General features: G+C 41.8%; 1 protein-coding gene across 1 annotated transcript in view; it reads left to right on the forward strand.

Moving 5' to 3' along the window:
* The window catches only part of LOC144717893 (delta-type opioid receptor-like), a 58,040-nt gene extending 54,580 nt beyond the window's left edge, over positions 1–3,460 (forward strand). The window contains exon 3 of the mRNA XM_078593662.1: positions 2,857–3,460. Coding sequence (XP_078449788.1) covers positions 2,857–3,389 — 533 coding nt within the window. The 3' untranslated portion in view covers positions 3,390–3,460. The remainder of the gene's footprint in view (positions 1–2,856) is intronic.
* The last annotated feature ends 10,119 nt before the right edge of the window (positions 3,461–13,579 follow it).

Here is a 13,579-nt window from a genome sequence, read left to right on the forward strand (position 1 = left end):
TTTGGCATTCTCTGATCTGACACTGCTGAGACAAGGCCATGAAGAAGGCTGTCTCTGGCGTCGACCAATCGGTTTCAAGGACAATGGATATATTACACTGGTCAACAACAAAAAAACATTTTTTCTGGCCTGGACTTTTACAGCTGTTTTAGACTAATTTCAGGGCGCTGATTCCAAATCTGATCTCTGATTTGCTCTATCACATCTCATTTTTATGCTATCGGCATACCCCATTTTCATTGATTTTACCCGAAATTAACTCTGTTAGTTATGATTGCAAGTTGTTGCGAGTCAGTGACTGCTTTAGTGTTAAAATATGGTGCTGTATTTTTAGGATAGTGTGTTTATAATATAATTTTATGTAGATATCCACATTTATTTAATATTCTTCTTCTGCAGTTTTTATTGAAAATTCAATATTTGATATCTCAAAAATGTGATGTGATAGACAAAAACTGATGCCAGATTTGGAATCAGCACCCCAAAATTACATTAAAACCGTTGGAATACCTTTTGCGAGAAAAAGTGTGTTGACCAGTGTTATCGAAGCATGTTTGCACGTATTGCCACAAGTACGTGCGCTTAATGCAGACGTGATGCCTTGCAAAAGGTATCCATTGGGTGTTTGAACAACTTAACACCTATTTTATTGCCAGAAAGGGTGAAACCTATTCTCTTTTTTATCATCATCGTAATGCATTATTGCGCTAACCACTTGTCCACCGCTCCACCCGTTAATTAGTTGATATGTTCCCATTTTAATTGCACGATTTAAGCACAGCAGGATGGAACACAATACGCCTCGTAAATATCCTGTTGTTTATTGACCCACATTATTGCGTGGATTACAGATGTCATAAAATATTGCACAGTAATCACCGGGATGATTTGTGGTTAAAATGCAGCCCATGCGAATGAATCAAAGCTATTGGAGGTAACTAATTATAACTGAGTAGATCGGGTAAATGTTGAAAACCTGCAAGGAGTGCTTTAGATGCATGACTCACCCAGGCAGTCAATAAAGACGGGTTGAAGTTTTAAAGCCCTGTATGATCACAATGGGATGTTCGCTATCAACAACAAGGCAACTCCTATGACTAATTGGGAATGGGACGCAAGCGTAGGATTGATCACACTGTCGCTGGCCGCCTTTGGGGAGGGTGTATAGTATGAAAGGCTGAGACACCCTAGGAACCAAAGGTTCACTACTGACGATGCGCTCCCCAAATTTCACCAGGCTCACTGTTCATGAACTCTTGGAAGTGCTTGCACAAAGGATAGTAACATCTCATCCTGTGTTCTTGGAATCAAAAGAGCATTTTACATCCTCGGTGATGTGGTGTGTTCATATAAGGTGGTATGCCCAGTGGGCATATGCCACACTTGTGGTGAGCAATGCCTGACAATAGTCAAGTAAACGCTCTACACTGGAGACGAGCGGGTGACTCAGAGGTCTTATCATTGAGCTGTCACTCCAAAGATCCGGGGATCAAATCCAAGTTTCAGCCAACCGTGATTTAAACTGGCTTCTCGAGTGTTAGACGGTTGATGGTCTCAGCACAACAACAATTTTACATCAGATTAAATTTAGTTTTTGAACTTGTAGGAAATAAAAAAAGGCCACTTGAAGCGGGGTTTTTTTTCTTCCTGGAGATGCCCTGTCAAATTTCTCTTTTGCAGCCATTCAACCGCTGACAATCGGGGAACACTGCACTTAAATGTTTCCAAATTGATTCTTAATATTATCACATGATGCCAATAGAACAATTGCAATTAGCAAAACATAACAAAATAAGTAAATGCATTAACCAAGAACTCCAACAAGCAAGAGATAAGACTTTTCTCTCTGTACACTTAATTTACGTCCCGTGCACAATCAAGAGGCTGTCATGGTACAATGGTTAGCACACTGGACTTTGGGTTACCTGTTCAAGCTCCTGACACGGCAATTAAAATGATGGCGCAAGTTGATTCAATGCACTCGCCTCTGTCCACCCAGCAGCATACACGGCAGGTCGTGTGTGAAGGGGTAAAGTTTGGATCCTCCCACCCCTTCTAAGATATCTGGGCAGCGTGGCCGCCCCGTGGGGCATGCAGGGCCTGGGACAAATCACAACCGATGCCTTAAAACTAAACCGGAAGTATCACATCTGACACCGTGATGTGGAAAGCACGTGGCCCCCACAATGCACTGAGATCCCCAAAGCGCCATCCAGATTCGCCGTATCCTCGGGATGGCCTTTGCTGGCCGCTGTAGAAGAGTAGGCAAATTTACTTTCGAGAGGGCCTCTCGATAGCTCCGTCGAGTGGAGGCGCGCTTGCATCAGCGGTGATGTGAGCGAGCAATTGCAGGGCTGCACCTTTATCTTTCTTTGTTTGTGAAGGGAATCAAACGTTGAACCAAATGTACAATTTTTCTGTAAAAACATCTTGTCATACAAGCTGTTCACACCTTTTTTAAATCCTTTATATTAAGTTCACTTGCTTGCTTGCTTGCTTATGACCGTGCAAATTATTCGGTCGTTTTTTAACCCACTTCCCGTGATCCAATCGAGCTGACATTTTGCACACAGACTCGTTGTGCGTGACAATGTATTTTCGTGAAAAAAAAATTCCTAAATTTTACACTTTTTAGGAAAAAATTAATTATATTTAATTACCAATTGCTTAATGGTGGCAGCCATTCATCTGACCCATAGGTGGCAGCCATCTCAAGCCAGAGGACGAGAGGACTCTAGCCGCCACGCATATAAAGGATTTATAGTGAAAAACTTTGTTTTTACGGGTTAATTTTTTTCACGTATACAAAACGTCGGGAATCACTAACAAACGTCGACCGTCACTTTCGATGCGCAGGCATCATCGAGTGCATCCTCGACTTCCCGCATCCTGCCGTGAACTGGGAGAACCTGCTCAAGATCTGCGTCTTCATCTTCGCCTTCATCCTCCCGGTGCTCATCATCGTCGTCTGCTACAGCCTCATGGTGCTTCGCCTGCGCACCGTGCGCCTGCTCTCGGGCTCCAAGGAGAAGGACCGCAACCTGCGGCGCATCACGCGCATGGTCCTCATCGTCGTGGCCATCTTCGTCATCTGCTGGACGCCCATCCACCTGTTCGTGATCATCAAGTCGCGCGTAAGCATCAGCGACACGCCGACCGTCTCGGCCGCGTGGTACATCTGCGTCGCGCTCGGCTACACCAACAGCTGCCTCAACCCCGTGCTGTACGCCTTCCTCGATGAGAACTTCAAGCGCTGCTTCAAGGAGTTCTGCTTCCCGGCCGCGTTCCGCCGCGACCTGCAGGGCTCCAGCCGTGCGTGCGGCAGGCCCAACCGCGGGCAGGCATCGGCCGCGTTCAGCCACACGGAGAGGACTCGGCAGCCGGCGTGACTAGGCGTGGAAATGTCGAGTCTGGCGTCCCAGGCTCGGCCACGCGAGGACCCGAACTCGGAGTTGACGCAAATCACCATGGGTCTGTGAAAGGGGGGGGGGGGGGGACTGGCTCTGCTTGACCGGTGTTGAGTTTAGTTAAGCGGTGGGGGGGTGGGGGGCCACATTTCGCGACGAAAATATTCGGCAAAGGTGTTTTTTTTTCCGATTTAAAGCTTTCGTGACTGCAGGGATTCATCTTCTTGGTTCTTTCGGTAAAGTCACGCTGTCGCCTCGACAGCGTCTGACGCGTCTGACGCTGTCGCCTCGACAGACCTGGTTTCACCTGAGGGACGGCTACTTGCGTTGTGGCCGAAACGTCGTGAGAATTATTTTATCATGTTTTATTTTTATTATTTTATTTCTTCCCTTCTACGTGACTTTACCGAAAGAACCAAGAAGACAAAGGTTTTTTTGTTGTTGTGTGTTTTTGTTTTGCGTCGACGACCATTGACTAACCCCGTCAAAGTTCAAAGCGTCACCGACTCTAGCGAGAGTAAATTATCCAGCGCTGAATGAACTCGGAGACACGGGTCATTGACCAACTTTAAAACAGAGATTGCGATGCTAATTGAGGAATACCGAACATGGTAATTGGCTGTATCTCACTGATTGGCTGATCTGATAGTGTTGGAGTGGGTGGGGGGGGTACTAAATGCATGCCCCTCACACTAATATTTAACAATTGTGATAATAATTGGCCGTTCGAGTCGACGACGCTTAGAGAAATTAGTGCACGAAATCCGTAGATTAAAAAAAGTGACGAATATTTCACAGCTTGTCGCCGTCGATCAGACCAAGGGTGTGACCCCCCCCCACCCCCGGGACTAAATCAACAACTCTTAACTAAATCAACAACTGGTGGGGCGCCTTTGCCTGATGTGGACGCTCCTGCCAGGGCGGTGATTTGTGTGACGCTCACTCCGAGTCGGGCTCAACTTTACGATCTACATTAGATCTTGGGGGTGGGGGTCGTTTTTGTTGTTGTTGTTGTTGTTGAGTCACAGGATGACGTTGAAATCAAAAGCGTGTTTGATCTCTTGCGCGTATTCCGCCAGCAGGTAAACTACCTTGCCTCTCTAAGGCCACAGCCAGCAGTGGCGTGAAGCAAGTAATTGCAGGGCTGCGCCTCTATCTTCAACCCAGGCCACACTTCAGACGTATAATTAGTTTAACAATGATGAAACGATAAAGGTGTATGAATATTTAATAGATTGATGTAATATAGATGATGTTGCCTCCACAAGGCTTGAACAATCTCGTCATTAGGCATCTGTGCCCATTTTACAATTACAGTACCAATCCCAAATTGTGATTGCAGCAAACATCTAGGGTATTCACAGCAGTCTATTCTGTTTATTTCAGGCAGGCCTTCCTTTAACCACAAACATTGTAACCACCGGCACATTGAAAATAAATACATTTCAACTTGCAATTTTCGAATAGGTGAACCATTTTCAACGTGGTTTTAATACGACACGTAAAATTACTCTTTGAAATACGTTGAACACAAGCCATTTATGTAGGGAAAAAATATGTAATTTAAATCGTTGGCGTGTTGTTAAGTGCATATCAAATATTTGTCTCGTATAAAGTATCACCAAGATGGGTGGAGATTCTACAATCTACTAGCAGAATGTGCTGCATAAGCTCGTGTTGTAATATACGGCGTTTCAGGTCATGTATATGTTGCTGCAATGCAGAATGTTCTTATCTTTGTTCTTGCTGAATTCCACTAGTTATTCACGAGACAATGAACATAAAAACAGTGAATATAGAATATATATATATAACGCTTTAATCTTCGTTAGCAATGTTTCTAACGGTTATGTACGTTGAACTTCTTTCGCACCGTGCGTAGCCAACCGTGCAAATCAGAGGTGCCGGGTAAAGACAACAATATAAAGATGGATGCTTTCCACCTTTTACGATATTTAGAATCTCAGTGCATTCCACACAGTCTCGTCAACTCTACCGTATGCTTAGGCTTCCCCCCTCTTCACTTCCTCTTTCCCTTTTGCAGAATAATCGTCATCATTTCTGCATCTTGACCCTCTTAGGATATGCCCCGCATAACCCGCCTCACTTTCTTATGATCATTTTTGACATTTCCTGCTTACAGCCATTCCCTATCAACAACCTCCCCATTCTGATTCTTGTTGCAAGAGCTTACTCTGACTTGGCCGCCTTTCACATCGCCACATCTCCAACACATTTATCCTTCTCATCCCATCCTTCCAGAATATTCTTGTTTCGCTTGCACATTCCATTACATTCCACACCGAGGCTTTCAATATCTCCCTCCTTGCTTTTTTCTGTTTAGCGCCTGCAATGTGACTGTTCTGTGCACATTTTTCAAAAGCTGTCTTGGTCATTGTGGTTCTTATCCTCAAGCCTTATCCACACCAACAAAAGGCAATCAGATTTATCACCCGTTCCATCAGATCTTCTCGCAACCATACAATATGAGTTGGTACTCCACCTGTGCGAATTGCCACGATCTTTGTCTTCGTAATGTTGACATTCATACCACACCACCTACCAGCAGCATTCATTCCTGGTGGCTGGCCTTTGAGTCCACAATAGCTACCATGTCAACTGGCAAAAGGCAGAGATTATTGATTACATACCCCTCAGCGTTTAACCCATGCTGTACACCCTCCACCGCATCTCTCATCAGGTATTCACTAAGTATTTTGAAGCGATATAACGCCGTGCCGCAACCCTGTCTCGCAATTGTATCGATTTGAAAGCTCATTTCTTTAGAACTGCTTTTTGTGCTTGTGTGTATGTTGAACTTCTTTTGCGCCGTACGTGGCCCGCCGTGCTAATCAGAGGTGTTTAGAAAAACAATTATTTACTTATTTTATTTTTATTATTAAATATAGCAACAAAAAATTATATTATTTTATTTGTATTAATAAATAACATAAAAAGTATATATATATTACTTTTTATTTTATTTTTCTACCTACGTGACTTTACCGAAAGAACCAAAGAGTATGGATCCCTGCAGTCACGAAAGCTTCAAATCAAAATCAGAGGTGTTTAGTTTGTTGTCCTTCCACCACACCTCCGATTGGCACGGTTAGCTACATACGTTGCGAAAGAAGTTGGACATACATACATGCATGCATACGTAATAACGCATTGGCATTATCGTGGGCAGTATTATACACTATGTGTACATGTACAATATATAAATACATGTTCATTTTTAATTGCATCGTACACGCACATCCCGGTGCGGCTGCTGCTCTGCTCTAGGTTGGAGAGAACTTATCTTATTTGACATTTAAACAAAACGATGATATTCTGTGGACTCTCTCAACCTTTAACACCGGCTCTTTGTTTACATTGACAACAGCACGATATTGATTTTAAGCCGTTTCTCGAGCACTGAGGCTCGAGCAGACAATGCCAGAGGGCACATTGAATATTACAAATTGCATCTGAGCAGACACGTAATCACCCTGAGATAGTCAAAAAACGATGCCAGTGGTTCCTAAAGAGTATTTAAAATGTTTGAAAAAATAATGTCCTACGTGTCTCTGATTTGCATCTTCTTTTTTCGTCATCGACCAAATTGAATTGTTCAAGCATGAAAGGATTCTGGAGATCAAGGGTGTTTGCTCTGTCCGAAGGCGTTGTTTTTTAGAGCCATTCAATGTACGCAAAGGACAGGTCACCGCACAACCATGTTTTCACACCGTGCCATAGCACGAAGTTACTCTGCAGCTTGACTTGCCTGCCCAGGGCTAAGCCAGGAATGAACCCATCCACACACCTACTGAGCAGCACACTGCAGTCTTTATTTGCACGTTGATCGGCCCAGCACGCATATGAAACGCTTGGCACCAAAACATGTAAAGTGAATGGAGTAGATCCTGCTGCGTAGGTTGCTCCACGGTTGTGCAGTGCATCTCTCCGGTGTGTTTGTCGGGTTGTTATACCGAGTGGTGTCGAGTCTGCATCTCGATTGAAGCCTTGTGCACACGCTGGACAACTCATTTCATTCATGTTGCGGCACCCCACAACATAAGCATCGCACCTTTTGTGGTGTTCGACGCGATGCGCGACGTTTCGTTCCTTGTGCTGGGAGCTTCTTCAGGATACGACATATTGAGGCAGCATACAACGTGCGGCACAACCCCCAAAAAAACACATCAGAGGGAATTGAGAGAATATCGACAAACATGAACTGTCAGGACCATAACACGTGCGGCTCGTCCAGCTTTGCAATGAGCTGTCAGTTTGCATCTTTGTTGAAGCCTTGTGCACACCCTGGATTGCTAATTTCTCTCATGTCGGAGGGTGGCCCGAGTAGGCTGTGTTATGTTCTTCAAATGGCAACTATGAGTCGGAGGGAGCGATGCTCACGCTGTTCATTTCGCGATCCGTTCGACGAAGCCCTCGGCGCTTGTTGTTCATGAAGCAGCAGCCTGATGTGCCCCATGCACAACTGACCCACCCCTCCTGTGCGGGACGATGCCATGTTCCCTTCCAGGGCTCTGAGGCGTGAATCGCAGCAGCAGCAGCAGCAGCAGACAATTGACGCTCATTCTGTGATTGTGTGCAACCTATTGGCTGACGGGGAAACACCACGACGCTTTGATCCAACTGCATGCCGTGGTACACTTCCCCAGTCCCAATCTGTTTTGCAACAACAACAACAACAACAACGCAGAAACTGCCGAGGAAGACGATGATGCCCACTCCCTTTCCCCCTGGGGAAGATGCCTTGATAAAATATTGACAATAACAATGATCGCATGGCTTCACATTTACTTTGGCGAAGCATGCATTGTTCTGTACCTGCAGATGAACTCTCAATGCTGACATTTTCAGATGGCTTGCTTTACGCATGGAGATGCGAGCTGGTAATTCGAGGATCTGTTACTGAGATTTACAATGTTTCTCGCAAGCGGCGATGTTTCTTCACATAATGTATTAACTTCCGAGTGACATTTCACAATATGTTGTTAACATACTTACGACGTACCCTGGATATATTTTATGGAACAGAACTGTACTATGTTTATATATTTAAACACAAATCTGGATGCACATATGTTTTGCACACCATAGCTATGTATACAATGTTATTTCACCTTTGAAATAATGACAACCTCAAGGATCCAAACACATTTCTCTGGAAGTTCCTGCTTTAAAAAAATGAACATTTTGAATCTACCCAGGGTCTTATTCAGACATAATAAAAATGCCTCTGCCAAATGCAAAGAAGCTATTTTAACAGTCATTGAAAAGGTTCATAACATGGTGAAAGTTACGATTGCAATACTATTCCACAACGATGGGTTTTTTTATTGACATTGAGCTCAGCTATTAAAGTGAAATGAAGGTTTTTCTGCCTTAAACATTATTTAAATGCCTTGGAACAGCCCAACCCAGATCTTTGTACAATATAGCACCAAATTTGGTCACACAGATCAATCCTGCTGAATCGGGAAGGGTTCTAATTTGAAATAAGTTTGCTTGTTCTCCCTGTGGTCGTGTGGATTTTTATCCGGGTCCTCTGGTTTTTCACTTCACATTTAGAAACATGCGTTTCGAGTATTTGGCTGCTATACATTTTGACACGATTAGCCACTTAATTGGGCTATCATTTGTGGCCTGGTCGTTTCTTAAAAAGTGCTGTATAGCTCAGTGGTCCTTACCTGGTAAAATAATAAAAAATGTGGTCAGTTTTAACCGTTTAAATAAGATGTACGTGTTATGCAAATTTCACAACGTTCATTTGCCGATTTGATCATCTTTACACCTCACTCATTACAATGAGAACTTGAGTGCACGCTGCCAGGACAGTATTTGTGTACAGGTCGGTACATTACTGAAGAGCAGCCGTGGCCAGCCGGCGTCTCCCAAGCCGCATGCGGCTTTATTAAAGGGGCACAACACAGAAGACACTCTCACAGCAGTAGCCAAAACATAGTTAATGTCTCCCGTGCTGTGCCAAAAACTGTCGATATATTAACACATATATACATTCAATTGGCTCTTTGCAGAACCCGCGGGTACCTGCTCTAAAAAAAACACACTCTTTCTTTCAGCATGCTGTAGTGCTGCAGTTTTACCCAATCGTCTCATGAATATATCACTGATGTACCATCAACGGGACGCATCTCCTTCATGAATGGAAAATTCAAGACGAGCCACAGTAGTGATGATTGTGGCCATGCAACTCAAGCTATGGGCCACCTCGTAAACCACGGTTGCCTGCGATCCTTCAGTTGGTGAGGAATATCAAAACGACAACAACTCTCTCCTGAAGCCCTCTGATCGCTAGCAGACTTTGACATTGGCATTTATTTCCTTAACATATTGCCATACGCAGGAATAGAATAGAATGAATGCGTCCATAACCCAGATAAATAAGTCAAGCAATTCCTAGGCCAGATGGATAAGTCACTGGCACAGAAAATTCCTCTGTTGATCACGCATATTCTGTTCTGTGAAAAAATTCACGAAAAAAAATAGTCTCCTTGCTACGAACCATACATTGCCGCGATTGTTTTCCGATGTGGTGAATGTTAATTGCCTAGCGCAATTAAAGCGTCGTCGAGTTAGTACAGAGGCCAACGTTACCTTCAGCAAGTCGCAAAGGTGCAAAGCGACGTGGTGGTGGTTGTTTAAAAAAAAAACTCTACCAAAGATGAGACCGCTAGGATGACCTCTGGTGCCATTCTCCCAGAGGTTTCTGTGGCCACTCCACGTTACTCCAATCTCCACCCACACTCCACACACACACCAATACCCAATTATGTGTGTGGTCAATGCGTGCGTTGCTTATAAGAGCACAAGTTTGGATTGCGCAAAAAAATATCACTTGTTCACAATGTGTAGCTTTTTTATTATTATTATAACTGTGCAGCTGTGAAAAAGTTTACCTGCTTACTTGCGTTCCCAGTGCGCTCGATTAATCTGGCGCCGCGTGTGTGCGTGTGTTTATGGCTCTTAAAAAGGGCGGTTTGTGAGTCGTGTACAATTGTTGTGTGATGCCAAGGTCCTCGAAAACGCATAACAAAACCAAGACTTGGGACCGATGCGTGAAATTGCACTTAAGATTGTCTTAAGTGGAAGTTTTTTTTGTTTCGTACAATACTGTATCGCTGCTTTAGCGGTCACAATGAATGTGTAGACATTTCAGAACTCTTGAACAACACAAATGATGTATTTTAAAAGGGTGGCATGGCTTTAATGCACTCATGTTTTGTTCTGTAAAAATGTGTGACATGCAGTGAATCACATCGTTTAAAGCTATCGTGGGATTGCACGGTGTATTATCGATATTATAAAAATACAGCTTAATTTTTTTGGAATACGTTATAGCTCGTGATCGTGATACATTTGTGTGCTGTATTATCTTGACGTGTATATATTGTACCAACATGATTGCCTTTCAGTGAAACACAATAGTACAGTCAACTTTTTTTGTTGCAAGAACTGTATACCTTTTGATCTGTGTGAGAGTCTCAGTAATTACATTCAGATGGGTGCAAAGAGCATTATTATAATTGTATAGTAATGAGAAATCTTATTTGCATAAGCTCATATATTCTGGAGCACAGTTCAAATAAAACCCTGGCCTGGATTATGTTATCGCCACGGGCTCGGAGTCATTTTTGCAAAACGTTTCTCATGCAGGTCAATCTATGTTTTAATTAATGTAGACAGTTGCTGGAGTTAAATAAACTGTGAGCAAATTAAACTTTCCTCACCGCGAAAGACTGCTCATTTTAAATTGGAGACCATATTTGGGGGAGACTATTATTACAAATGAAATAGGAATGAGAAATAATTAACTCATTAATGACTACATCCATATTCTTGGTCTTTCGGTAAAGTCACGTAGATAGCTTCAAATAAAATAACAAAAAATAACATTCACGCGTAAACATACATTGTCTTCAAAAAGAAGTATTTATGTATCGAAAGTAGAGACGTATTTTGATAATCTTGAGTTTTAAATGCTTTATACAACCGCTGTAAACGAATCTAGATTGTAAATACATTATTATGAACGCGTACAAGAAATGTAATACGAACATACAGAGTTATAGTCAACTTCTAACACCGATGCACTCGCTCTATGGTGAACGTGACAAGTATGATAATTAGGCCTGATATTCAGCCGCGGATACTTTTTGTGTACGTCGATTCAAATCTATTTGACTGCCACCCATCTGTGTGCGTGTGCGCGCTGCGCATATATAACACGTGATATTTAAAATGGAACAAACCAGTACTTATTGGCTTTTTTCTGCAAAAATGCATGTGGTTAATTGTGGTGGAATCCAGTGAAGAGAGTGAACTTGTGCTGTGCAGTACAATTGTTTTTTCTCACGTCCGGAATACTTCGTCGTCTATGATTCTAACACTACAGCACATGGTCACGTGTAGACTACAGTTTGGTCTGTTGACACTTTTCGCCTTAGCTTATATAATATATGAGAAAGTTAATGTTAAAATATATGAATAAACGTGTGTGAAAACTGAGTCGTAATTGTCATTTTATCACAGAAATGTCAAGACACTCATGTCAGTACCATTTTTGCAATCCATATGTTTTAATGTGGGGTGGGAGGGGGGCGGTTGGCAAGAAATGTAAATATTCTCTCAATTATATCAAAGTTTACTCAAGTTTATCATTTAGTAATGATCTATCGGTCCGAACATGATAATCACGAAGATGTGTATTTATCCTGTTGTGATTGCAGAAATGTAACTGTGAATGGGAGATCGTATGTTAGAATTTTATCTCAGACAACATTCTAATTTCGTATGAAAATTGAAATCTGGCATCAAATTTAAATGTTTATTAAGCCTATATATGTCAGAATTTTTTTTTGCATTAATGAAGGCCACTAATTTTAGTGAACATATATAATCAGCAATTTATATATTATTTTTAGTTTTTTTTATTTATTGCCAAAGATTAAACTGCAAACAAAATTTTTGAGAATTCAATAACTTCAAAATGCTTTTAAAAAGTGCCAGACTTATTATAACTCTTCATTATAACGCTTCATGAGAAGAGTTATAATAAAGACCAGGTACCAGCATTTGATTGACAAAGGGCTGAATATAATGATTACAGTATATAAGTTTGGTCAAAACATATACTTACATTAATGTCTTCATTTTACTGTTTTATATTTTTCTCTACTTTCCCATGTTTGAATACCATTCGGTTATGACATGTTTTTTTATGTTTTAAATTAGGTGGTTTTCTTTCGTCTCTTTGTTGATAAATAGTGTACATATACTGTACATCAGAACTGATTCATGTCAATGGCACGATATGCTTCTGAAAATTTGCTTTGATGTAAGAAGGTCATGGCTACATTTCTTAAAGCAAACTCACAACGAGAACACTATGGCTGTCCAACGATAATGAATAAATGTGGAATATTTTTTGCGTGTATTTGGGTATATTTGCCCAACATCATGTTGATATGCCAATGCTATGTATTTTTTTCAAATAGCTTTGAAGCCAAGAGGTGTTTGACTTCAACCGGATGACATTGGTGCAATGGCCGTGTGCCCATGTGCTGTCGACAATGTCCTCTGCCTATGTTGTTTTCATATTTTATCACAATATATGGGAAAGGTTGAGGGATAGGGAAGCAATTCGAGATATGTTCCCTGCCACGTTTGTCACATTTTTACTCAGGATTTGAATTCATAGAATGACACAACGTGGTGTTTTTCCATTCTAGTTTTAATGAATATGAATCGGGATGTGATGGAGCCATTGGTATTTATTGAAACAAAATCTTTACATTTATCAACATTATATGAGAATACAGTGCACGATGAAACAAAATGAGCATTTTCAAGTGCACACTATTTATGTTATATCCGTGTTGACTTGTAAACTGTGCCCGTACTTTTCAGCTGTATGGATTGAACGCACATGACACAATCCGACATAAGCGAGATCGATATTTAAAATCGTTATCAGTACTGTCATAAAATAACGTAACTTTAAGCGTCAGTCCATTTTAACGTGGTATTATATCGAGCCCAGAATAACAATTTCACAGGCTGATTCTACATTTTTTAAAAATAATACATTATAATATAATCTGCATGCACATTTATCACGTCCGAGTTCACGAAGTAAGGAT

This window comes from Lampetra planeri, chromosome 4 (assembly GCF_965212315.1).
Source record: "Lampetra planeri chromosome 4, kcLamPlan1.2.h2, whole genome shotgun sequence".
Classification (NCBI taxonomy): Eukaryota; Metazoa; Chordata; class Hyperoartia; order Petromyzontiformes; family Petromyzontidae; genus Lampetra; species Lampetra planeri.